The sequence below is a fragment of the Poromitra crassiceps genome (assembly GCF_964638095.1).
Source record: "Poromitra crassiceps genome assembly, chromosome: 7".
NCBI lineage: Eukaryota > Metazoa > Chordata > Actinopteri > Beryciformes > Melamphaidae > Poromitra > Poromitra crassiceps.
In genome coordinates this window covers 38658117-38682727 of record NC_139628.1, presented here as the reverse complement: position 1 = coordinate 38682727, position 24611 = coordinate 38658117, and the positions used below count along the sequence as shown (strand labels likewise).

At 47.0% G+C, this 24611-nt stretch overlaps 1 protein-coding gene across 1 annotated transcript in view; it reads left to right on the top strand.

Annotated features, from left to right (window-relative positions):
- Window positions 1-2729: 2729 nt before the first annotated feature.
- col25a1 (collagen type XXV alpha 1 chain) overlaps window positions 2730-24611 on the top strand; it is a gene marked incomplete at its 5' end in the record, with an annotated part of 189681 nt that continues 167799 nt past the window's right edge. The window contains 2 exons of the mRNA XM_083639822.1: window positions 2730-2981; window positions 3166-3235. Of these exons, the coding sequence (XP_083495948.1) occupies window positions 2730-2981; window positions 3166-3235 (322 nt within the window). The remainder of the gene's footprint in view (window positions 2982-3165; window positions 3236-24611) is intronic.

The window sequence follows — 24611 nt, the reverse complement described above, 5'->3', positions numbered from 1 at the left end:
GGATGAATTGATTAGATTTTGGGGGTCAAAGTTCAAGGTCACTGTCTGTGGCCTCAATCTTTCTGTTCCTTCAAGGAAGGGGGTGGGGCTAGGGGAAAGGGGTAGCTCGAGATAGGAAGGTTGTAGAGATTTGGGGTGGGTAGGGGGTGTGGTGAGGTGAAGGGGCGGGGCTAGGCAAAAGCAGCCATAGCTAGGGATAGGAAGGTCGTAGAAAGTCAGGGTTTGAGGGGAGGGGAGGGGCTAGGGATATGTGGGTGTTGGGAGGTTATGGATAGGACCATTTACCATGTGGAAAAGAGCCATGTTTTTGAGGTACCCCCAAACATTGCCTAAAGTGCCGTAAGGCACAAACCAATGACCTTCCGGTCACAAGCTCACTTCTCTAACCTTTAGGCCACCACTGCCCTAATTTTTTTTATCAGATTCTTGAAGAATATATTGGATTATATGGGAAACCTAGTAAAGAGAAAAAACTCCAGCTTGAGTATGATGATTATTCAAAGCTGATAACTTAGACCCTTGTGCACTTGCTCTCATGTACCGCAGCCATCTGCTTCATTTTCTCTACGAGTAATTTCGACCTAAGACGAATCCTCACAGAAATCCATTAAAATGCAGAAAGGCTGGAAAGAGAACCTGACAATAAGAAGTCGAGAGTCTGGGGGGAGTTTATGGCTTTTTGAAGTCATTGCACATTAAGAAGTTCTGACTGCGTATGAAAAATTCTATTCTTTATTGAATATAAAGTAAATCACTCAAAATGCTTTTGGCATTTTGAAATGGGTGAACCATGTAGAAAGAGAGATGTGGTTCTTTCACGGTTCATTAAATATAGCTGGAAAACGGCCTCAAATTACAGCCAAAAGTCTGCAATGCAGCCTCATGATAATGCCATCTTACATCCAAAGTAGTAAGAGTTTGGAGCAAGAACAGAAAATGGTGGAGTCATTATAGTACTACCCCCCCCCCACCCGCCCAGTTGGACACCTAATGCAAACATGGATATGGATTTCACCTCTAACCAGCAAATATAGCATGGCACTTGTGATGTTTGAATAGCCTATGAGAAACTGAAAACTTTTTCAAATCTATAGATCATATAAGTTTGAGCTTAACATTAAATGTATATTCCTAGTTTACACCATGAAGAATTGTCCCGCAATCCAATGGGAATACGGTATTTCAAAAGATTATGAACTCCTCCCAAGCAATTCTTCTATATATAAAGGACTGTTAAATGGCTACGCGATTTTATTACAACCGCCATCAAAGCTGCAAAAGGACTGCTACTAGAATAGAATATAGTGCTGCGCATTGTGACAGTTACGCAACAAGCCAGAAGGTGGTGCCAAAGGCTAGTAAGTAAAATGATCCCTTCTGTCATTCAGACACCCTGTTCTTTTGGGTATGCCGATCAGGTTGGATGACTGCAAGATCTTTTTTGAACAATTATTTACGTTATTAAACAAACACACTGCTGACTTGCCAGTCAGTCTTTTTTAGATAGGACACATGCAGGAATGTGTCAGAGAAAAGCTCTGAAGGGGAATTTTCACCCATGTCATGTTTTCAAAACCAGCGCGAATCGCAATGATAGATTATGTGCATTGTATGCCGTTGCCCTATCAAAAATAATCAATACGTGATAGTAACCACTTGTAATTGCAATTCATGATGCCATTATCCCAGAAGGGGAAAAGACGGGTGAGCCGCTACTACGCCACAGGCGCATCTGTCTGAGCGGCGCACTGGAGGGCTTTGTGACTCTTCTCCACATGTGGTCTATTGAACAAACAAATAAACTGTGCTCATAATAGTTGACATTTGGATAGTTTAGTGAGTGACTTTAAACCTACCCAACTCCTAATTCGAAAACAAGAACATTACAAATAAAGGTTGCAAGCTGGCGTGCGTTTTTACGCAGCACGGCCAAAAATAAACTGTTGACCTTGCCGTGCATAAACTGTTGACCTTGCCGTGCATACAAAACACAATTACTTGATTCGAAGGATATGACCGATATGCTTGTTGTTAACCTAAACATGTTTGCTCTCTCGCAGTGCCCTCACACTGAACCACCTTGCTTTCACAAAGGAGCAACTGTTCGTGCGTCTTTACGCAGCAAGTGTGGAGCTCTCCCAGCACCGCAATTTAACTCAGAAATGTAGGCAGTCCTCCATATTATATAATGGAAATTGTATTGGACTGTCGGGGGGCGCAGAAGGAACGCGTCAATAAATTATGTTAATCAGTCAGGACATATTTGGAGGCGTGTTGTTGCCGTAATAACGAGGGGGAGCACGCCTGCACAGTGGAAAAGCATTTGCCCCGAGTGGTAATGCTGTCTCTACTACATGCACGATACCTACTACTATTTTCCCAGTCTGTCGCTCCATTTGACTCTTCATAAGAGGTGCAATTTGATCGGCAGTATACAGTGTCTCTCAGTGGCGAGGGCTAGCGCAACAAGTTTGCAGGATCGAGCCACAACAAGCCGTGACACAGGTTGTCTTGCTTCGGCTCCCGGGCTGAGCGTGTGGAGTGGGCTCCAGTCATCTGTCGCTGTCACCAGAACTGTGCGTGAACGCCGCGTCGTAGGCACACAAGACACAACGAGTGTCATAATTCCGTGACTCCGTGCCAGATGCAGATTGCTCCCGACAGTGCATAGTTAAAACGTAGTTATGGAGACTGCGGAGGCAAGAGGAGCATCTAAGTGCGTGGATAAAATGGAGAGAGAAGTGGCGCCTGAGAAGCGACAATATTGCCGCACAACAGTGCTGAACATTATCTCGTCTTTATGTTCAGTGGCGTCCATTGCCTTTTGCGTTTTTCTGTGTATCAATACAGCAGACATCAAGAACCGGGTTGTGGATTTGGAGAGTGGAAATGGCGAGCACACCTTGATTCGTCCCGTTGGCTACTCCATGGATGATTTTAATTCATTGATTCAAGCAAGAGTGGATAAGCTGCTCTCACAGGTAAGCTGCATCCTTTAGCTCTTGCACTTAAATGTCTTCAGTCACCGGTTTGCCTGGCCATGATGACCTGGTTAATTAGCAAATATTCATGTAGGCACAGAGTAGGCTAGATCACAATAATTGAATTTCGTTTATTAACCAGCATGTGCATATCAATGAAAATGGCTTTCTTTTGAAATTTCAGCACTCCTATGAACATTTTGCCAAGATACGGATTGCCCGACAAGCCACACCTGAATGCAATTGCCCCCCAGGTAAATGGCAATTACTTCTTGCAGTATATTCCTGACATGCTGTGTGATGTATGCTGGATTTGACTTTGACAATTGCTGGTTTGAGGGTGGAATATGGAATATGCTGCACACAGGTTCTTGGTTAATTGAAACGCATGATGCAAAGCTGTCCCCCTGTATTGTGCTCATAGTTGGAGGTGTGTGTGTGTGTGTGTGTGTGTGTGTGGGGGGGGGGGGGGGGGGGGGGCGGCTGTGAAGGATGCAGACAGCTGATTCACCACTACACTAAACAGAAAGAATGGTATTTAACAGTGGCCTATACATAGAAGCGCTGAGAGGCTGTTTGACTAGTGGTGTTGCCTGCTCTGCTCACTTGTCCTCTTGCAAGCCACCTGAAATTCACAATTTCCACCAGCAGATGGAAACATTTTATTCCTTCAGTCTGGGTCAAAATTCTGATCATTTTGGGGATAAAGTCAAGGTTGTGTTAGTGCATCTTAGTGGAAGATAGAATGCTGCTGACTTTCAGGACACAACTCAGTTTTTTGTGCCTCCAAGGACATTTATGTTTCTTTTAATGAGCTGTCGCCGGTCACTACTACATTCCTCGTAGTCAGAGAGGAGTTTATCTTGCCCTCAAATCTGTAATTTCATCAATTCACTGCTCCAGTGAGAATAAGCTGCATAAGATGGAGGGGGGGGGGGGGGGTGAGAGTGTTGGGGGATCTTCTGACAATATACTCTCTCTTCAGATAAGTTATCCCGCAGTGAAGCATAGTTGGCTGTGAAATCTCATTCAATCTTTCAATGAGTCCAGAAAGAGGATCAGCTGGATAGAAGAAACATGGAGATGGTTCTGTGATTTACTTTGTTTTAGCTTTTATTTTATTTTTTTATTTTATGTTTGCATTGATTAGGCTGTCGTAGGTCAGAGGAATAGCATCTGAATTCTTAAATTGAGCAGGTGTTTCCTATTATATTGCCACTCATAATGTCTAAATGAAGACGAGCTTGCATGTTAGGAGGATTGCTGGCAGCTTTGCACAATATGCCAGATGTAACTGTACATGTGAGCTGCGGTTACAAACATACTTAAAAAAACGATGTCTTTCAAAGGTCAGTGACGATCGGTGTCAGAATAGTGAAGCCGCATGACCTTCAACTTATCCATTTGGAAAACAATCCTTGAGTCCTTGAAATCAGAATGGAGTGTGGTAGAGATGTTGTAGCAAATTACGTGCATGTCACTCTACCCAGCAACAAGCTCTCCAGGAGCTCTCAGTGCGCCTTGTGTGAACCTGGTGCCCGCTTCTGGCACACTACTTTGAGACTGTTTGAGCCAAATTATGTGTCTGGGTCGCATTACTAACTGTGCAAAGTGCTACTGTGCCACTTATAACAATTTAAAATGTGTCGTCATTGAACCTCAAGCATACATTCTGTTCATGAGCATAGGTGATGGCTTGGCTATGGTTGTGGCGAGTGTCAGGGGGTGACCTGGTGGTTAGAGAGTCTTTCGATTGGAGGAACCAGGTTCAAGTCCTGCCTTGCATCTGGCATGCATCTGCCCTGCTGTAGTGTCCTTGAGCAAGAAGCTGAATCCCTGCCAGCTTCGTGATGCTGCTCCTCACTGCATGGCGGAGGGGAGGCAAGTATAGAATAGAATCCCCCTATTGTAACACAAAGGATTACAGGAGCTGTTTTACAGTACCTTAGAATGAGTTTAACCCATGGTACAGTTTGCACTGTGTTGATCAATTACGCGCCATTGCAATCAGAAGTCTACTGTATGTGAAAGGAGAATTTGAAGCGATAATCATACTCTTCAATGGTCTAAAATTCTGAAATTTTCACAAGTGGGTAATCAGTTGCATGCAGTATGATTCATCTGCTGAGTGGGAATGTCTGATTTAATGAGCCACAAGTACTGGAAGTATTAACCATAATGAGAGACTCCCAATCATGGCGCTCTCTGTTCTAAATCCCTATCATATGTGTGCTATTTATTTTCTCCCACCGCATTTCTGTTAAGCGCAGAAATAAAACAATGAAAACATTTCACATCAAATGAAGCGCAACAATGCTAAAACCAAGGCGGGCACTGAGCTTGATCTTGGAAACTGGCAAAAAAAAAAAAAAAAAAAACAGGCTTTCAAATTTGATTAAATCCTTCATGGCCAGTACTTATCCCTTTTGTTTTTGGATCATTTTCAACTATATACACAGTATATACAAGCATACATGTATCATTGTCATCCTTTAAATACCTCGCTGGAGTATTTTAATTGGGCGGCATTTTTGCCTTTATTTAGACAGGACAGTAGGCAGACAGGAAAGGTTGGGAGAGAGAGAGAGGGGATGACATGCGGCAAAGGATCTCGGGTCGGATTCGAACCCTTGTCGGCCGCGCTCCGTCGTAACGCGTGCTACCAGGTGAGCCACCAGGATGCACATCGCTAGACTCTTTTAATGTTGTATCCAAGGATCTTTATACTCCGTTTGACTGTCTTTATTGCTGTCATGTAGATGGAGTGGATGCAAGGAATGAAAAATGCGGTCCATCGCTTTGCGACATTTTATAGGTTGCTACCTCAATCAGGGGGAGAGTGTGCCCTAGGCCAGTGGTTCCCAAATGGTCTGCGGGGCTCCGCCTGGTGGTCCTGCCAGAGCATTGCATCCCTCCCCCCACCCCCCTTCCAAACAACAGTTTTTACATATACGTAACCTACTATCTAGGTCGGACATATACATATTAATCCTGAGTAGGCTTGGGCTGATTTTCGGAAATATCGCGATGTTCGGGATATATCGCAATTTTCAAAATGTACTTTCAGAGGCTGTAGCAGGCTCAGTTTTAAAGCCAGAGTGAAGTTTCTGGTATCATATGAAACTAGACGATCTAAGGCATCGATCGGTCCCAACCGTGTCATGCTAGCTTCTTCTAAATAACGCTCCAAACTTTTAGTGAGGGCGGAAAAAAAAACATTTTCAAAGGGGTCCTCTTTTTCACAGACTAATGTTGGCACTGGCAGGTGTGTGCGTGTGCACGGGCACACGTGTGTGTGTGTGTGTGTGTGTGTGTGTGTGTGTGTTTGAACCAGTTTCTGATGCTATTGCATGGTTAAATCAGCACATTTTATTTTATGGGGAAAAATTGTACGTATCCGCAGTGGAAGTGGTCCCTGGGAAATTTGGTTTGGTACATAGTGGTGCTCCGTCTGAAAGGTTTGGGAACCCCTGCCCTAGGCAATTTAAATGTATTCTGAATCATATTGCTATAACGGGGTAGGCTACTCTAATCCCACAAAGTTCTTTCCTGAGCCCGTTTCTTAAAGTACATTTCATTTTCTGCTGATGTCAATCTTGTTTTTTTAAACCGATGTTTTTTCCTGGTGCCATTACTCATTCTTACACAGTCTCTGGTACCTCCTGCCATTTAGCATTTAGCCCTCACTTATTAGCCCGTGAGCCTCTCGCACCCGCTCAGCGTGCCACGCTGTGAAGCGGCTCTCCTTGGAAGTGTGTTAATTGTTTCAGTATTGGCGCGGGCTGTTTTCCCCTTCTTCTTTTGTGTACCTTCTCCTCCCCTGCGATACATTCCAAGCAGGGCCTGTTGTTTAATGGGACCTTCATAAAAACGTGCAGTCAGCAGCACTGGAGCAGGTCAGTGCTGCCTTGCTCTTACTGTGTTTACTCCCCAAACCCCCCCCCCCCCCCCCCCCCTCCCTCCCTCAGATACCCTCTTTACTCATTCTGTAGCTGAAACCTTGGCAGCTAAACACGGGCCAAAAGCTCTTGAGAAGATTTAAACATACAACATGAACATGTAAGGCGGGACTCTGTTTCCCCTCCCTGCCTCCCGATTAACACTGGGTCCTGTTCATGTTTTCCAAATGCAAAGGGTCACCGGGAGGTCACGTCAACTGGCTTTTTAATATTCATATTTAAAAAATGTAAGCGTGAGCAGATGCAACAATATCTATCTCGCATTGTTAAGTAATAAGTAGAGATTTTACTCGGCTGTTAGAATTGAGCTACCGCGTACTGTTATTTCCAACAGCAGCGGTAAGATGCGAGGCCCACAGCGCTCCTGTCAAACCACGCAGTGGGGGGGGGGGGGTCACTCCTTTTCAACTCCCCGGCCGGGACTATGTGGGGTTACGCTCTCCCTCTGCCCCCCTCACAAGGCATGAAATCCCCCGTGGGCCGATACAGTTACAGTGGTGCCAATCTCCTCCGATATCCTGGGTTTGACGGACAACTCAAACCGGTAATTAATCTCTGACAGGTTCTGAATTAAGCCCTCTGTGTGGTTTGGTGCTGGGAGGTGCATCAGTGCCCGTGTAATTACTGAGTGCTAGGTAAAGCGAAGCAGACTTCCAGCTAGCCATGCCGGCCAGCTGCTTTCGGTTAGCTGGTAAGCCAGGGAAGGCTGCCTCGGTGAGCGAGTAAAAGACCTGAGACATACGATGGAGCCTGGGCGCCTGGTGGGGGGCAACCTGGCCTAGAGTCGATGGTGGTACCCGCTGTGTAGAGGGAGGCGGGGTGTGTGTGTGTGTGTGTGTGTGTGTGTGTGAGAGGAAGGGGAAGCGTTAGCTCTATGATTGCCTGCTGCTACATGTGTGAATGTAATGTACTGTACACAGTATGAATACGCAGTGTTGGGCAACTTACATTCAAAATGTAATATACTACATATTACTCTCATTTGGAAGTAATAGGTTATTCTACAATATTATTGTCTGTGTAGAGTAACTCGTTACTTATTACACTACTTCGGCATTACTTTCACCAAAATAACTACAGTAGCAAGATGACATCACCGCCCCGGAACCATCCTGAAAAATAAGGCAGTGTAAACCATCCAAAATTGTAAATGTTATCCTTTTCCTTTGTTATTGTCATCTGTAGGGGTTATTTGCATAAAATGCACAATTTGATTAGGAAATGATTGTCCTATCTTTATTTAAATGTGTGCTTTAAAAAAGAAAAGAAACTCAATTTGTAACTTGTGTTACTTGAGAAAGTAACTGGTGTAATATTACTGAAATCCTAATTGGTAATAAGTTATATTACCGAGTTACTGCTAAAAGTAATACATTACATGTAATATGTTACTTTTGTAATGAGTTACCCCCAACACTGTGAATACGGTCATGCAGGCATCGTTCTGATCATGGCATCGTGTGCGAAGACCCGACTCACTCAGCGCAGAATTGACATCAATCCCGCTGAATTAACGTGGCGTGATGCATCGTGAGTCATGTGATGTGGTCATGTGATGTGGCACGTTCACCCCAATTCTCAGTTCTCACACAAGGTTTATTATCAAGGAACGGGGATGCTGGAAATAGCACGATTACCCTCTTTAAACCTTTGACACAGCACATTCTTTACAGGGGAGGAGGATGGATGCCAACCAAGTGGTAAGGTAATGACTGCAGGGTTTGAAAGGGGCACGTTTTCTCCATTCACCATACATTAACCTGAGGGGACTTTTTTCTTCTGCATTCACCTTACATTAACCTGAGGGGACTTTTTTCTTCTGCATTCACCTTACATTAACCTGTGGGGACTTTTTTCTTCTCCAGTCACCGTACGTTAACCTGAGGGGACTTTCTTCTTCTCCATTCACCTTACATTAACCTGAGGGGACTTTTTTCTTCTGCATTCACCTTACATTAACCTGTGGGGACTTTTTTCTTCTCCAGTCACCGTACGTTAACCTGAGGGGACTTTCTTCTTCTCCATTCACCTTACATTAACCTGAGGGGACTTTTTTCTTCTCCAGTCACCGTACGTTAACCTGTGGGGACTTTTTTCTTCTCCAGTCACCGTACGTTAACCTGAGGGGACTTTCTTCTTCTCCATTCACCTTACATTAACCTGAGGGGACTTTTTTCTTCTCCATTCACCATACATTAACCTGAGGGGACTTTCTTCTTCTCCATTCACCTTACATTAACCTGAGGGGTCTTTTTTCTTCTCCAGTCACCGTACGTTAACCTGAGGGGACTTTTTTCTTCTCCAGTCACCGTACGTTAACCTGAGGGGACTTTTTTCTTCTCCAGTCACCGTACATTAACCTGAGGGGACTTTTTTCTTCTCCATTCACCTTACATTAACCTGAGGGGACTTTTTTCTTCTGCATTCACCATACATTAACCTGAGGGGACTTTTTTCTTCTGCATTCACCGTACATTAACCTGAGGGGACTTTTTTCTTCTCCATTCACCGTACGTTAACCTGAGGGGACTTTTTTCTTTTGCATTCACCATACATTAACCTGAGGGGACTTTTTTCTTCTCCATTCACCGTACGTTAACCTGAGGGGACGTTCTAAATCGGGAGGCAAGAAAAGGAAGATGTCAGGGGTTTTCTATGAGCGATGTCACAACAGCACGCTGTGCTGCAGATTGAAGGCCCTCAGGCTGCTATCAAGGAGAATGGGGACAGGAATAAAGCTTCTAGGACTAAAGGAGAATTGAAATGTTCATGCTTAATGGTTGGGCTCGTGCGTCCTCGAACAGTTCCTGGCAGTGATCCTGAAAAATGTCATTCTGTGTGGAAGAAAGTCGAGAGACTGACTGGCGATCCTGTCCCGGCTATTTCTACAGTTACCGCTTGGAGACGAATGCAGAGGGTTTCCATGACCGCAACATAACGGGGCACACCCCGCAATTGAATTGAAGAATTGCCCCCGCTTTTTGGTTTTGACACGCAGTTGCTCCAACAAAACGAGATGTTAAGCTTGTTGTTTGAAAAGTCATGCTTTGGGAGGTTTCGTTGTAATCTCTGCGTCGTTATGAACTTGGATAATGAGATTTGAAGCTATTAACGGTGGAGCCGAATGATTCCAGTGTGGTTTTATGCCTTTACGTTTGGCAGGACAGAGCTTCACTAAAGCTCTTAGCCCATGAATGTCACCCAAGCTATTTGATTGCAATTGAATGGTCCTCCTGTAAAATGTGCTGCATTCAAGCTACTTTTCTATTGGCTCTGTGTGTCTGCCCATGCATTCAAGCTACGTTTCTATTGGCTCTGTGTGTCTACCCATGCATGCTGTTTGACTGAAGGCCCGAGAGAGTGTGGGAAAGTATTCTGTGCGTTGCTGGTCACATTGTTGTTTGATGTAGATGCTTTGTTGTCTCTTGGCCCTGGGTAGAAGTAGAACATCCACGATAAGATACAGTAATTTGTTGTTTAAATATTGAGGAAAGAAGTTGAGAAGCATCGGTTTAGTGGGGCTGGCGAGTATCTGTGTCTATGCATCAAACGGGACATCCAAAGGACACTTTGGTGGTGATTTGGCTGTTTACTAGGGCCATATGATTTCCGCAAAACAAACGGAATCATGGAATTTGGTAATAAAAATGGAATCAACTGTAAAACATGGAATATTGCAGAATTTTCCATAATTTGGCTGAAATGGATCAAAGTAGGCCTACTTATCAAAATTGGAAATAGATCTAATGATCGTAGTAACTTCAATGATTTCATAATTGTAAAATAGGCCTAGAGAAATGATTCGGTTTTGGATTGCGGTGTTTTGAGAGGGGGGGTCGGTCTTCCGTGGGACCATTACTGCACCTCACAGTTTTCACCTTGAGAAACATGTCGAAGAGGCTGTCTGAGAGGACCAAGTCATCAAAAAAAGAAAAAAATATAGCTCCTCCTAACCCCTAAATTAAAATTAAAACAAAACAAAAATGAATTCGGGGAAAAATAAAACGGAATTTGGATTTTTTTTTAATGGATTGGCTCTACTGTTGACCCCCCTCGACGGTGACGCTCCTTCTCCCTGGATCCAGTGGCTTGCCTCCTGGGCCTCTCTGTCGGAGTTGGTTTACCTCCTGGGCCTCTCTGTCGGAGTTGGTTTACCTCCTGGGCCTCTCTGTCGGAGTTGGCTTGCCTCCTGGGCCTCTCTGTCGGAGTTGGTTTGCCTCCTGGGCCTCTCTGTCGGAGTTGGTTTGCCTCCTGGGCCTCTCTGTCGGAGCTGGTTTGCCTCCTGGGCCTCTCTGTCGGAGTCGGCTTGCCCCCTGGGCCTCTCTGTCGGAGTTGGCTTGCCCCCTGGGCCTCTCTGTCGGAGTTGGCTTGCCCCCTGGGCCTCTCTGTCAGAGTTGGTTTACCTCCTGGGCCTCTCTGTCGGAGTTGGTTTACCTCCTGGGCCTCTCTGTCGGAGTTGTCTTGCCTCCTGGGCCTCTCTGTGGGAGTTGGTTTGCCTCCTGGGCCTCTCTGTGGGAGTTGGTTTGCCTCCTGGGCCTCTCTGTCGGAGCTGGCTTGCTTCCTGGGCCTCCCTGTCGGAGTTTTTTCTTGCCCCCTGGGCCTCTCTGTCGGAGTTGGCTTGCCTCCTGGGCCTCTCTGTCGGAGTTGGCTTGCCTCCTGGGCCTCTCTGTTGGAGTTGGCTTGCCCCCTGGGCCTCTCTGTCAGAGTTGGCTTGCCTCCTGGGCCTCTCTGTCGGAGTTGGCCTGCCCCCTGGGCCTCTCTGTCAGAGTTGACTTGCCTCCTGGGCCTCTCTGTTGGAGTTGGCTTGCCTCCTGGGCCTCTCTGTCGGAGTTGACTTGCCCCCTGGGCCTCTCTGTCAGAGTTGGCTTGCCTCCTGGGCCTCTCTGTCGGAGTTGGCCTGCCCCCTGGGCCTCTCTGTCAGAGTTGACTTGCCTCCTGGGCCTCTCTGTTGGAGTTGGCTTGCCTCCTGGGCCTCTCTGTCGGAGTTGACTTGCCCCCTGGGCCTCTCTGTCAGAGTTGGCTTGCCTCCTGGGCCTCTCTGTCGGAGTTGGCTTGCCCCCTGGGCCTCTCTGTCAGAGTTGGCTTGCCCCCTGGGCCTCTCTGTTGGAGTTGGCTTGCCCCCTGGGCCTCTCTGTTGGAGTTGGCTTGCCTCCTGGGCCTCTGTCGGAGTTGGCTTGCCTCCTGGGCCTCTCTGTTGGAGTTAGCTTGCCTCCTGGGCCTCTCTGTCGGAGTTGGCTTGCCCCCTGTGCCTCTCTGTCAGAGTTGACTTGCCTCCTGGGCCTCTCTGTCGGAGTTGGCTTGCCCCCTGTGCCTCTCTGTCAGAGTTGGCTTGCCTCCTGTGCCTCTCTGTCAGAGTTGGCTTGCCTCCTGGGCCTCTCTGTCGGAGTTGGCTTGCCCCCTGTGCCTCTCTGTCAGAGTTGGCTTGCCTCCCTGTTGGAGTTGGCTTGCCCCCTGGGCCTCTCTGTCGGATTTGGCTTGCCCCCTGGGCCTCTCTGTCGGAGTTGGCTTGCCCCCTGGGCCTCTCTGTCAGAGTTGGCTTGCCTCCTGGGCCTCTCTGTCGGAGTTGGCTTGCCCCTTGGGCCTCTCTGTCAGAGTTGGCTTGCCTCCTGGGCCTCCCTGTCGGAGTTGGCTTGCCTCCTGGGCATCTCTGTCAGAGTTGGCTTGCCTCCTGGGCCTCTCTGTCGGAGTTGGCTTGCCCCCTGGGCCTCTCTGTCGGAGTTGGCTTGCCTCCTGGGCCTCTCTGTCAGAGTTGGCTTGCCTCCTGGGCCTCTCTGTCGGAGTTGGCTTGCCCCCTGGGCCTCTCTGTCAGAGTTGGCTTGCCTCCTCCTGGGCCTCTGTCGGAGTTGGCTTGCCCCCTGGCCTCTCTGTCAGAGTTGGCTTGTCTCCTGGGCCTCTCTGTCGGAGTTGGCTTGCACCCTGGGCCTCTCTGTCGGAGTTGGCTTGCCTCCTGGGCCTCTCTGTTGGAGTTGGCTTGCTTCCTGGGCCTCTCTGTCGGAGTTGGCTTGCCTCCTGGGCCTCTCTGTTGGAGTTGGCTTGCTTCCTGGGCCTCTCTGTTGGAGTTGGCTTGCCCCCTGGGCCTCTCTGTCGGAGTTGGCTTGCCCCCTGGGCCTCTCTGGGCCCCCTGGTTGGTTTACCTCCTGGGCCTCTCTGTCGGAGCTGGCTTGCCTCCTGGGCCTCTCTGTCAGAGTTGGCTTGCGTCCTGGGCCTCTCTGTGGGAGTTGGCTTGCTTCCTGGGCCTCTCTGTCGGAGTTGGCTTGCCTCCTGGGCCTCTCTGTCAGAGTTGGCTTGCGTCCTGGGCCTCTCTGTCAGAGTTGGCTTGCCTCCTGGGCCTCTCTGTGGGAGTTGGCTTGCCTCCTGGGCCTCTCTGTCGGAGTTGGCTTCCATCCTGGGCCTCTCTGTCGGAGTTGGCTTGCCTCCTGGGCCTCTCTGTCGGAGTTGGGTGGCAAATCGCTCACAAAAGGCGGCTCACACACACTCCTGCCACATCCGCCGGCTGCCCTCTGACACTGGATTGAAAGATCCAGTCACCCTCATACTAAAGTCTCCATTGTAACGGCTTAAGCTCACCTCCCCTCACAATCCCACAGACTCATCACTGACCCACCATGGTTCAGCGAGAGAGAGAGAGTGATAGACTGATTTAAATATGACATCCCTCTCAAACAGATGGTCCACTATTCAGTATGGAGACGGAGCGTTCCCCTCTCTTTCTGTGACTCGAGGAAGAAATAGTTTCAGAGTGGACAAAAACTTTCACGTAGGCAGACCAGTACTCAAGTCATCTAATATTCACATTATTTTAATGTTAACATTGTGGAAGATTTTAATTTCTGCATTCCCCTGAAAATGTATTTTGCATATTCTATCGCCCATCTGCATATTTTCCCATTTGTTTTATAACCTTTTCTCGCTGAAGGTCTCCTAATGGAACTTTGGTATAGTCAGGATTTGCCCTTTGCCAAGCAAACATCGGCATGACTCAAGAAATATGGCGTGCATGCAAATTCAAACAGTACAGAGAGAATAACTAAGCCCCCCCCAACGCCCATCTCCATCATCAAACAACTCTTATTTTCAGTTGTTACGGAACGGATGCAGGAACGAATTGCCAGTGTCTGTCAACAATTTTGAATTTTCACGGGGCGAGCGTGATGATGCCAGCGTGTGCACTGAGCACTCCTCCTATCATGGAAATTCTGCGCTCCAGACGAGCAAAGAGAACGAGGCACTCCCCACACGCTTTAGGCCCGTCTCTCCCCGCAGCTACCCCCCTCCTCCCCGCAGCTACCCCCCTCCTCCCTGCAGCTACCCCCCTCCTCCCCGCAGCTACCCCCCTCCTCCCCGCAGCTACCCCCCTCCTCCCCGCAGCTACCCCCCTCCTCCCCGCAGCTACCCCCCTCCTCCCCGCAGCTACCCCCCTCCTCCCTGCAGCTACCCCCCTCCTCCCCGCAGCTACCCCCCTCCTCCCCACAGCTACCCCCCTCCTCCCCGCAGCTACCCCCCTCCTCCCCGCAGCTACCCCCCTCCTCCCCGCAGCTACCCCCCTCCTCCCTGCAGCTACCCCCCTCCTCCCCGCACCTACCCCCCTCCTCCCCGCAGCTACCCCCCTCCTCCCCGCAGCCTGTGGCTTTGTGCCCCAGGCCTTTTCGCCCCAGCAGGCACGGAGGGTGGGGGCACAGATGCTGCTGTTCTGTACTCCATCAGCTTAATAAGAACAGGCACTACAAATAAAAGGCGCTGGTGTGCAAAAAAACATTGGTACGTGCCACGGCAGGAAGCGATATTTTTGCCAACGTGTGCCTGACATGCAAAACTATGGTTAATGTGGGCTCAGGAGGTAGAGCGGGTCGTCCACTACTCGCTTTGGAGAAAAGAGGTTGGTAGTTCGATCCCCGGCTCCTCTAGTCCGCATGTTGCAAGTGTCCTTGGGCAACTGAACCCCAAATTGCTCCCGATGGCTGTGCTAGCAGTAGGTAGGTAGGTTGCTGCCCATCGGTGTATCAATGTATGGGTGAATGTAGGCATATTGGAAAGCGCTTTGAATAGAAGCGCTATATAATGTAAATGCAGTCCATTTAATATGGTCTTGCCACCATTCATGAGTATCCCCAAAAACATGTATTTTGAGCAGAGGGCATACTATAGTATACTCAGTCTGTGTGACATTTGTTTTTATGAAGAGGATATATGTATTCATTAGTTGGGTCCGTAGATTGAGAGAAGCATCGCTTGAGAGCTGTTGGATATTTTATTGTGTTCTTTAATCAATTAAAAATGGCTTTCGACACCCAAGTAATATTTGTTTTAATTTAGGTCATGATCTTGAAGCTTGTGAGATAGACTCTCTGGATTGAAGTTTATGAAGTATGAATGCAGAGTCCCACATGTTTTTCCAGTCAGATCAGATCTGACTAGATCATCTATATGAGATGAGGTGACGAGGAGCATAGCAAAAATGCCCAAGTTATTACTGTTTTGCATGAGTTTTTCAACAGATGGCAATCCTTGAATAGGCACTTGATTTAAACTGTTTTCCTTCTCTTTTGTATAATGACAGAGTCTAAAACAAATTCATGCAAGACAACGTAATGCAAACACAGCTTTGCCAGTAATCCTTTCGGTGGACATTTATTGACAGTGGTCACAGAAGCGTTATTGGGGCTGACGTTTCAGTGTCCCCTTTTCAATTCTAAAACCATTTAGTCTCAGAAAAAGGCAAGCGAGCAATCCCTCAAACAATCCAAAGACAACAGGGATCTGGACGATTTCTCAGAGTGGAAAAAGTGAACCGAACAAATGAGGTTTGCTCAGCGGTCGGGCTGACTGATGCATGCTCCCAGACTCCCCCGGGGCGCCACCTAGAGGTCGATCCTCAAAGAGAAAAGGTTGGATCCGACTGTTGGCCTTTCCTGTCCACCGGGCCCACACACCATTAGACTTCCAGTGTGGTGATCATCAGAGAAGGGGAGTGGACCCTCCTCTCTTCGCTCTCCCCTCCGGCACGTTCGCTTTTGAGATACAGGAATGTCTCGCGGCTAGCTCAGGATCTTCTTGTTGTTGGTGCGTTGGGTGCCCCTCCCCTTCCCCCCCTCCCCTCCCCACCACCACTCACCAGGGGACATGTATTCTGCCAGGCAGCTTTTCCTCGTCGAAGCTGTGCTAAATGTGACATGAAATATGAGTCATGAAATGGACCTGAAAGGGTAATAAACACACCAAGCAAACGCAGGAGCACACGTGCACACACGCACAAGCACACGCACGCACGCGCGCACGCACACACACACACACACACACACACACACACACACACACACACACACACACACACACACACACACACACACACACAGGCTCAGTCTCCTGGACACACTGAACCCCCAAAATATGCACACTTGCATATGAGCGCACTCAGCGCACACATACTGTACACACAGTACAACACAGAAACATGCAGTCATGTGATATCCCTGACATTCCTAGGTGTCGTTTTTGTATCTTTTGTAACTTGATCAATTAACGTCGTTTATAGACCGTATAAAAATATGGACGTAGCCACTCTTACATCACCCATTGGTTTGTGGAGTCCCATTTTGAAGCCTGGAGTTTGGCATTCTGACCATCGCCATCTTGCTTATTTGGAGCCAGAAGCAGCTAGAGCGAGACCAGCGGTTTCCCACAGAGCCACCTGCTATTGCTCCGCGATCGGCGAGCTGTGCGATCACTGCACATGCAACCTGTCAATCACAAAGCAAATCATGGTATATTTTATTCTAAATGGGACCATCATTTACATGCTGCATTGAAGAAGACTTGAACCTAGCGATTGAGAAATAAACTTATTAGGAAAGTGTTGTCAGGTGAGAAGTTTTCCCCCCATTGACTTCCATACAATCAGACTTCTTTTTGGTGCCAGTTCAGTCTGCTCCTGCTGGCCATTAGAAAGAATGCAGGTTCAAGTTCCTTCTGCATTGGCTTCATTTCTAAGGAATGGAGATTGCCCCTTTTTTGATACCCAATTTTCCTCAAAAAGCTGTGGTGTTCAAAATGATAGATGTGGTCTAATCAAGGTCTATGTAATGGTATTTTTGCTAAATATTTATTAATATACCCCCCCTTCCCCCCCCCCCCACTTAGCACCCATTAATTTGAAACAACAACAACATATTACATAATATATAAAAATATGTAAAAATTACTTGGGCTCAAAAATACAATTAATTTGTCCATCATACTACAACATATTACATATTATATAATACATATTTCTTGGGCTCAAAAATACAATGCATTTATCCATCAATTTATCCATTGACAATGGCAACTGGCCAGTTGAAGGTACTGTACGTGCGGATGTCTGTGCCCATTAGTACATCTCAGTCAGTGTCAGTAGTATATAAGGATGACCTAGTGAGCGAAGAGTTGCCTCATGGTGTGATGTAGCGTGACTGTTGCTTCTCCGGGCCCCTGCACTTGTATCTGATGAAGAGGAGGGTAGACGCAGCTGTGTAAGCCACAGCTAAGGCCTGGAAAAGCCAGCGGTGAGACAGGCAACCCTCTGCACTTTAATTGAATAGGAGTGTCATTCGATACGGGCCACGCCGGCTAGACGGCTAGTTAAATTGTAATTTTCAACAGCTTGATAAACGGTGCCGATGCTCCATATGGCAGCCCGAAAATAGATGGATTATGGCACTGGTCTGAGACTGTGACACAGTATGTGGCGTGTGTGTGTGCGCGCGTGTGTGTGTGTGTGTGTGTGTGTGTGTGACGTGTGTGTGCGTGCACACTTGTGTTGCTGCACTTGGGTGGACCAGTTATGAATTATGGACATAAGATGTGCAGTGGGGACTTTGAGGAGGTAAAGATATTTTGGCCTGTCTTCGCTCTCAAAAGCGGCCGTTTCAAGGTTAGCTCTTAGATTTAGGGTTAGAGCTTAACTTTCTGAAGTCGCAGTTAACAAACAACCAGTCTTTTAGTTGGTAAACAAAAGCCAAATTCAACGTCTAGCAAAAAGCGCAAAAGAGACCTTAGAATCCACAGTGAAGCATGTAGCGGACTAGCGGTGATTCGAGCCCCCGTGTTACCTCCGGCTTGGTCGGCGCGTGCATGCAAGACACACTTGGCCGTGTCTGCGGGTGGGAAGCTGGATTAAGGGTATGTCAGGATCAGGATCAGGATATACTTTATTGTCCCCGAGAGGAAATTTGTCTTGGACAACAGTGCTACATACAGCTGCATCATAAAAAAGAGGACTGGTCGCCGCACGAGTGCCTCCTCTGGTCGGTCAGGCGCCTGTTCAGGGGGCAGGGGAACTTGGGGGAATAGCAAGATCATCCCACGCGCTACGTCCTGCCGGTGAAACGCCTCGCTGGTGGGTGACTGCACATGTATCGGAGGAAGCATGTGTTAGTGTACAACTCCCCAGATAGGCGGAGGGGAATGACCAGAACACTAGGGGAGAATTGGCCAAAATACTATTAGAAAGTGGGTTAGGGAATTCATTTAATCAATGTAAGAACAAGTACTTGTGTTTGTGTATGTGCACTGCACATGTACACCACTGGTGAAGAGAAATATGACGATATATATTTGAAATGATATATTTGCATTTGTTGCTGCTGTTGAAAGGGTGCACACAGTAAAAGACAGCAAAGATTACCGCTATTTCAGTTAACGCTGCAATTAATCTGAATTCATGTTTGTACTGTGAGGTTGATTGGGGTTATTTGTGTGCACTCGTGCGGCGGTGTTTGTTTGCTTTTAATGAATCAGGCTTGCTGCTTGAATATGTGATGAGCTTGTAAATCTGATACCTTATGCATATTTTATACCTTTTCCTTGTGAACATAAAAGTACAATGTTAATTTATGCTCAATGTAAGCTTCAAATTATGCGCAGACACACCATGTATCCCATTTCATTTATATCATTTTGTTGTTGTTGTTGTTGTTCTGAAATGACCCAAAGTTAGAAACGCTCAGAATACAGGCTGAAATCTATGTTTCATGTCCCATTTAAAAATAGTCGACAGCTCTTGACCCCCGACATAACGTTTATACAACAAGGCGAGGTCCATGCCACCTTCACGTCAAAGTTGCTGCAATAGTGACAGAGCTGAAAACCAATGCGGGGGGGGGGGGGGCTGCTGTGACGGTGGAGGCGGAGCCTCTCTGAAACACTGGCATTGTTATCAGAGCTGCCCTATATCTGCTCCCCTTTTTGACTCCCCACTCAATCACCATGACACCCCGCACGGGCCCGCTGGGATCCAGAGAAATGAACCACCTCCCAACAGCCATGCTGCTATCTTCTTCAGCAGCTTCACATCTCAAGTGATGATCGTTACTCCTTCTTGCAATGAGAAGTTGACTCTCTCAACCAGTAATTATCTCCGGGAGCCCACGTGATTGCGCATTGCATTCTGGGATTGTTTTCGACTCCACCATCTCTCCACCGCATTATTTGGCATCTTTCACACAACGCGGCCGCCCCACTCCGCCAATAAAAGGAAGCGGACGCAAAGAAATGAGTTGAATGCGAAGAAAACACCAGCGCAGACACTGCGTGACAGCAAAGAATATGGCGGCAGTGGGTGGGGCTCCAGACACTTGACTTCACGTCCCCAGAGACAGTACTGAAAATCCTATACAAGCGAAGGTCGCAGCATGTTGAGGTGTGCTAACTGAAAATTAGAAGGTAATGCTGCTACTACAGCTGACTGGTGACAGGTTATAGTGGATCAAACCTACTGTATATACCTTAGTACCCTTATGTTCAGTCAGAGCCATCTATTTCCCCCATGAACATTCATTATCATGCATTTCTTTTTGATAGTTGTACAAATGCAAAGGCCAGCCATGTTATGGTGTTCAGTTGGAGCAAAGCCTGTGTAATCTGGGCTAAGCTGGGGATCGAACTCGGAACCTTCGCCATCATGGGAGGCAGACGCTCTGGGGAGGAGACTGAAACACATGATATACTCTAGCATCTGTCACTAGAGCATCTCTTAAGGCATGGGAGAGTGAGGTTTGATCAGTGCACAGCACGACCGCTGGCTAACGTTACACCTTTACATCTTAATGACTGAAGAGCAAATTTTCGCTTGATTTCTGTCTGTCTGCTACACCAGCGTTGATTATTGGCTAATCAAAATTCCCTTAACGTTCTCTAAAAGCAGTTATGTCCACGGGAGGAGAATAAAGATCGGCATGCCGAGAATGTGGAGCTTGCAGATCACTGATCTGACGTGAGAACTTTCGACATATGCGCGCAGGATTGAGAGGGATCATTGGATGAGGACAGTGAGAGACAGGGAGCCAATTAAACTGCTTCAGGAGCCATTGAGATGTTTGTCATTGGTTGCCTGGGGGGCCCGCGACGTACAGATGGTGTGATGAATGATAACGATATTCCTGTCCACAGTTTGAGGCTAGATGTTCAGGGCCGCTGAAATCCTGCTGACAAGAGTGATCGTCAGCGGGGGCAACGGACAAGCCGCGTCTCTTTGCAAAGGTTATGGGGCGGTGACTTAAATGGGGCCGAGTGGACGGTCAAGGTTATCAGCATTATAAGTCTCTGGGGGAAAAAAAGCAGTAAGTATCCATCCCTCTGAGCAGATACACAGGGTGTCAGCGTGACTGATCTGAAGTGCTTCACGTAGCGACCATCTCTTTCTCAGTGTTCAACCGCAGAAGACAGATGAGTAGGGATCCATCACCCCGCCCTTGACCTTGGAAATAAATTACTTTCCCAGCGATCTCGTACGTAGCCTTTGCTGCCGCTAATGTACAACCGCCCATTTTTAATAGCCATAGGAAGAGATTATGGAGAATAGACTTTGTACATTTTCAGGATAGTAAGTGATTGAATGTGACATGACAGGCCAGCAGTTGCCCACTTGTATTTGGTGCCCCGAGGCAGGGTTTTGGACAGCGCTATCGCTTTATCTCTCCAACCGAAACAGATTGTGTTGATTTTAGGATAATAAATAATAAAACTTGTATTTTTATTGTAGAATATCACAGTGACTCCACACACCGACCCCCCTGCAAACTGCTCCGGGTGGTTTTCAGCTTCTACTTGTCGAAAACGTTTTGTTCCTTTCACGTGCGACGAAAACAAATGGGATGGGAAACTCTCTGCACACATTTGGGTTTGCAGTTCAGATCCCTTAGTGTGGTAGACTTGTTCTTCTTATCTTGGCTATCCCCCAAACGCACGTTATTCACACACTATTGTCTGGCTATCCCTCCTGTGAACTCAAAGTCATTTTCTTCAGTTGTAGGTCAGTCAGGGGGGGAGTCGGCATCGCATCTGTATTACTCCAAAATGTCAGAGCCCAATACGGTGAGGGGGTGTAGGTTTCGTCTGAGAGGGAGCGGGGAATAACACGACATAACTCAACGAAACTCAAGAGTTAAACCGAAAACGCACACGGGGCCACATGAAGTCCCGTAGGAATGAAGGCACTTTTTGCTCATGAATCTCATAGCCATAAATCTCAATTTTGTCAGTCGTAGATTCAGTTGCAGTCTAATAGTGAATGCTGTTGAACTGAGTGACGCTGAAAAATACTTCTAAAAGCCCCCTAATCCAAAGTAAACACATTTCACATATGATTCATCTAGAATATTCTAATCTAGAAAGTCACGATTTATTGTAGTCAATCCCTATTGTAGGAGATGTAAAGGGCAAAATGTCTGCTCAGCAAATGTCCCTGGCTTATCCTCCAGTCATCCTTTTTCACGCTGGCGTGAATATACTAAAATGATTCACCTTAATGGGAGATGACTGAAAATCATGACCACCCTCTGCATCTCCATTACGTTGAAGTGTTAGGTTCGGTGACGTACGCGGCCGTGGCCTCCCGGCCTACTGGTGGCAGCGCAAAGCAAGCCGACATCAAGATGCCGGATATGAAGCTACCTCTGAGAAGTGCTGCCCGAGGCGGGGCACAGCGCTGACAGAGGTCAGAGGTCACTGCTGAGTTTTAGGTTGCAGCATTGGGCAAGGTGTTTACAGTGGAGGGCCTTGCTAAATAAATCAGCTTGGGAGAAGACTGTATAGCTCTTGCCCGCATAGTGTGATATTAGTTTCTCTTACATAAATCTGATGGAAATTTGAATCGCACTAACACCCCGTTTACACCTGTTTTTTTTTTAAATGAGGCCATTTACACCTGGCATTAACATGCATTTTCTGTCATCAGATTGCAATCAGATTGTGCTTGACCACTTGAAAGTACAGGTGTACAGGACACATTGAAGACGGATTGCAATCGGATCAGCCAAACCACCTCCCGAGGTGGTCAGGGATGCATTGTGTACAGTGTTGGGGGTAACTCATTACAAAAGTAACATATTACATGTAATATATTACTTTTAGCAGTACCTCAGTAATTTAACTTATTACTTATAGGATTTCAGTAATATTATACCAGTTACTTTGTCAAGTAACTCAAGTTACAAATTGAGTTACTTGTTCCCATCAAAGCACATATTTAAATAAAGGTACAATCATTTCCTAATCAAATTGTGTGTTCTTATGCAAATAACCACTATATATGACAATAACAAAGGAAAAGGATAACATTTAGAATTTTTGATGTTTACACTGACTTCAAGATGGTTAAAATTATTTTTCGGGATGGTTCGACGGGGCGCCGATGTCATTCTGCTACTGCTGTTATTTTGCTGAAAGTAATGCAAAAGTAGTGTAATAAGTAATGAGTTACTCTACACACTACACAGACAGTAATATTGTAAAGTAACGTATTACTTTCAAATGGAAGTAACTAGTAATATGTAGTATATTACATTTTGAAAGTAACTTGCCCAACACTGATTGTGTACACATTGAACACAAATGTAAATGCAATCTGGATGTTATCTGGACAAGGAAAAACACATCCTAATACAAGGTGTAAAGTAAATGCATCATGATCAGGATGTGTTCAGATATTCCTGAAGAGACTAAAAGATACGTGCAAAATTTGGTATTTTACAGTTTTCTGGGAAATAATTTTTAGAATAGCACAAAGACAAAAAGTCTGTGGTGTATTGACATGACAATAGGGCAGGGGGCTAACCTGTGTGGCGAGGGGGGAAGGGGATACTTTTTGAGAGCTGCAGAAGAAGAGAGGTTGTGTCTACACCTCTCTCTTTATAGTCTGCTCCAGGTAGACTGCTCCCCTCTGGCCTGTTCTGGGATTAGCGCGTGCCGGCCAAAGTCAACAACAGAGGAAGTGGAGAAACTACATCCCTCATTCTCACTGAGACCGCTAATGCCTCACTAAAGCTAGTGTGAAAGAAGTCAATTTAAGCCGTGTAATTTGTGTTGACCGTAACGCAGTTACCAATCTGGCAAATCTATGAGGTAGGAATTTGACAACTATAATTTGGGTTTTGAACAGATATTAAACGCACGTTATGCACTGTGCAGCTCTGCATAGAGCGTATTCAAGACGTAAACACACACCCTGAGGAGTTGTTCATCTCTACATTTACATTAAGAGGCCAGCAGGGAAGACCAAACGGTGTCGTGGAGGAGGCACCGCTTCCCACCTCCTGAAATCAAAATTGGGTCCTGTCCAAGCCCCGCCCCCTTCCCAACCCAACCATGTTTAATTGCCATGTGCGAAAGAATTTCCCATGTGCACACAAACCAGTCAAGTCTGGTGCAGCCTAATAATTGTTCACTTAACTCGCCTCTTTGTGCTGCTGTCTGCACTTTGGCTGCCAAGATTCCCCCCCTTCCCTTTTCTGCACTCTTCAAATGAGATGTCCCCCCGCTTGCTCCAGCAAAGCCCCGGTGGCACCGAGTGAGCCCGAGCAAAAAGTTCTCTAATTGACCGGGTTTATCCCATAAAAAATCTTTGCGCGGCCCTTTGCTACTGTCCACCACCAAATGCAAGACTGACTTATAGTCACTTGATTTGGACCAGGAGCCGAATTGCCTTTTACAAGAAACCTTGGACTCCTGAAGGGCACAACGTGTCCTTTCCCCAAACATCTCTCTGCTCTGTCCCGTTTCCTCTTGATCCCGCTTAAAAGGCTTTGTCCACTCTCAGTGAGCGCAGCACTGGGGAAGCATCCTCTCCGGGGCTGTAAGGCTATTTACTGGGTTTATCGCCTGGGCGAGACAAAAAACGTGGCCAAAATAAATAGCAAACCACAAAACACGGAGCGGACTGGTGGGTGGGGGGCGGGGACATGTTCTTGCGTGTGCGCTGCTGATAGGGATCCCCCACAAGAAGGGTCAAGGTCAGTGAATCCCTCCTCAAACGGGCCTCAGCAAAAAAGAAGAAGATTTATTTGCTTCTTTTTTTTTTTGCCCTGAAGTTGAAAAAAGAAGAAGAGAGGAAACAAACGGGGATCTAAGCATGCTCTGCGAAAGAGTTTGAAGAGGAGCTCTGTGGTGGCTTCAGAATGATAAATGATAGAAAATGTCTTTGGAGCCCACATTAAATGGTTCATCAAAATAGCAGGCCCTGTGAGAGCTCACTGTGTATAGACGAGCTTTGATGATAGTAAAGGGCACACTGTTCTATCTGCTGTGACAAAAATGTCAAAGCGCTGAAAGGTTTCGTCCAAAGTCGTTTTTCCGGCGTTAGTGTGTTTCCCCTCCAGTGACCATGGTAGCACGCCCGGCTAACCTTTATTGATTGGTG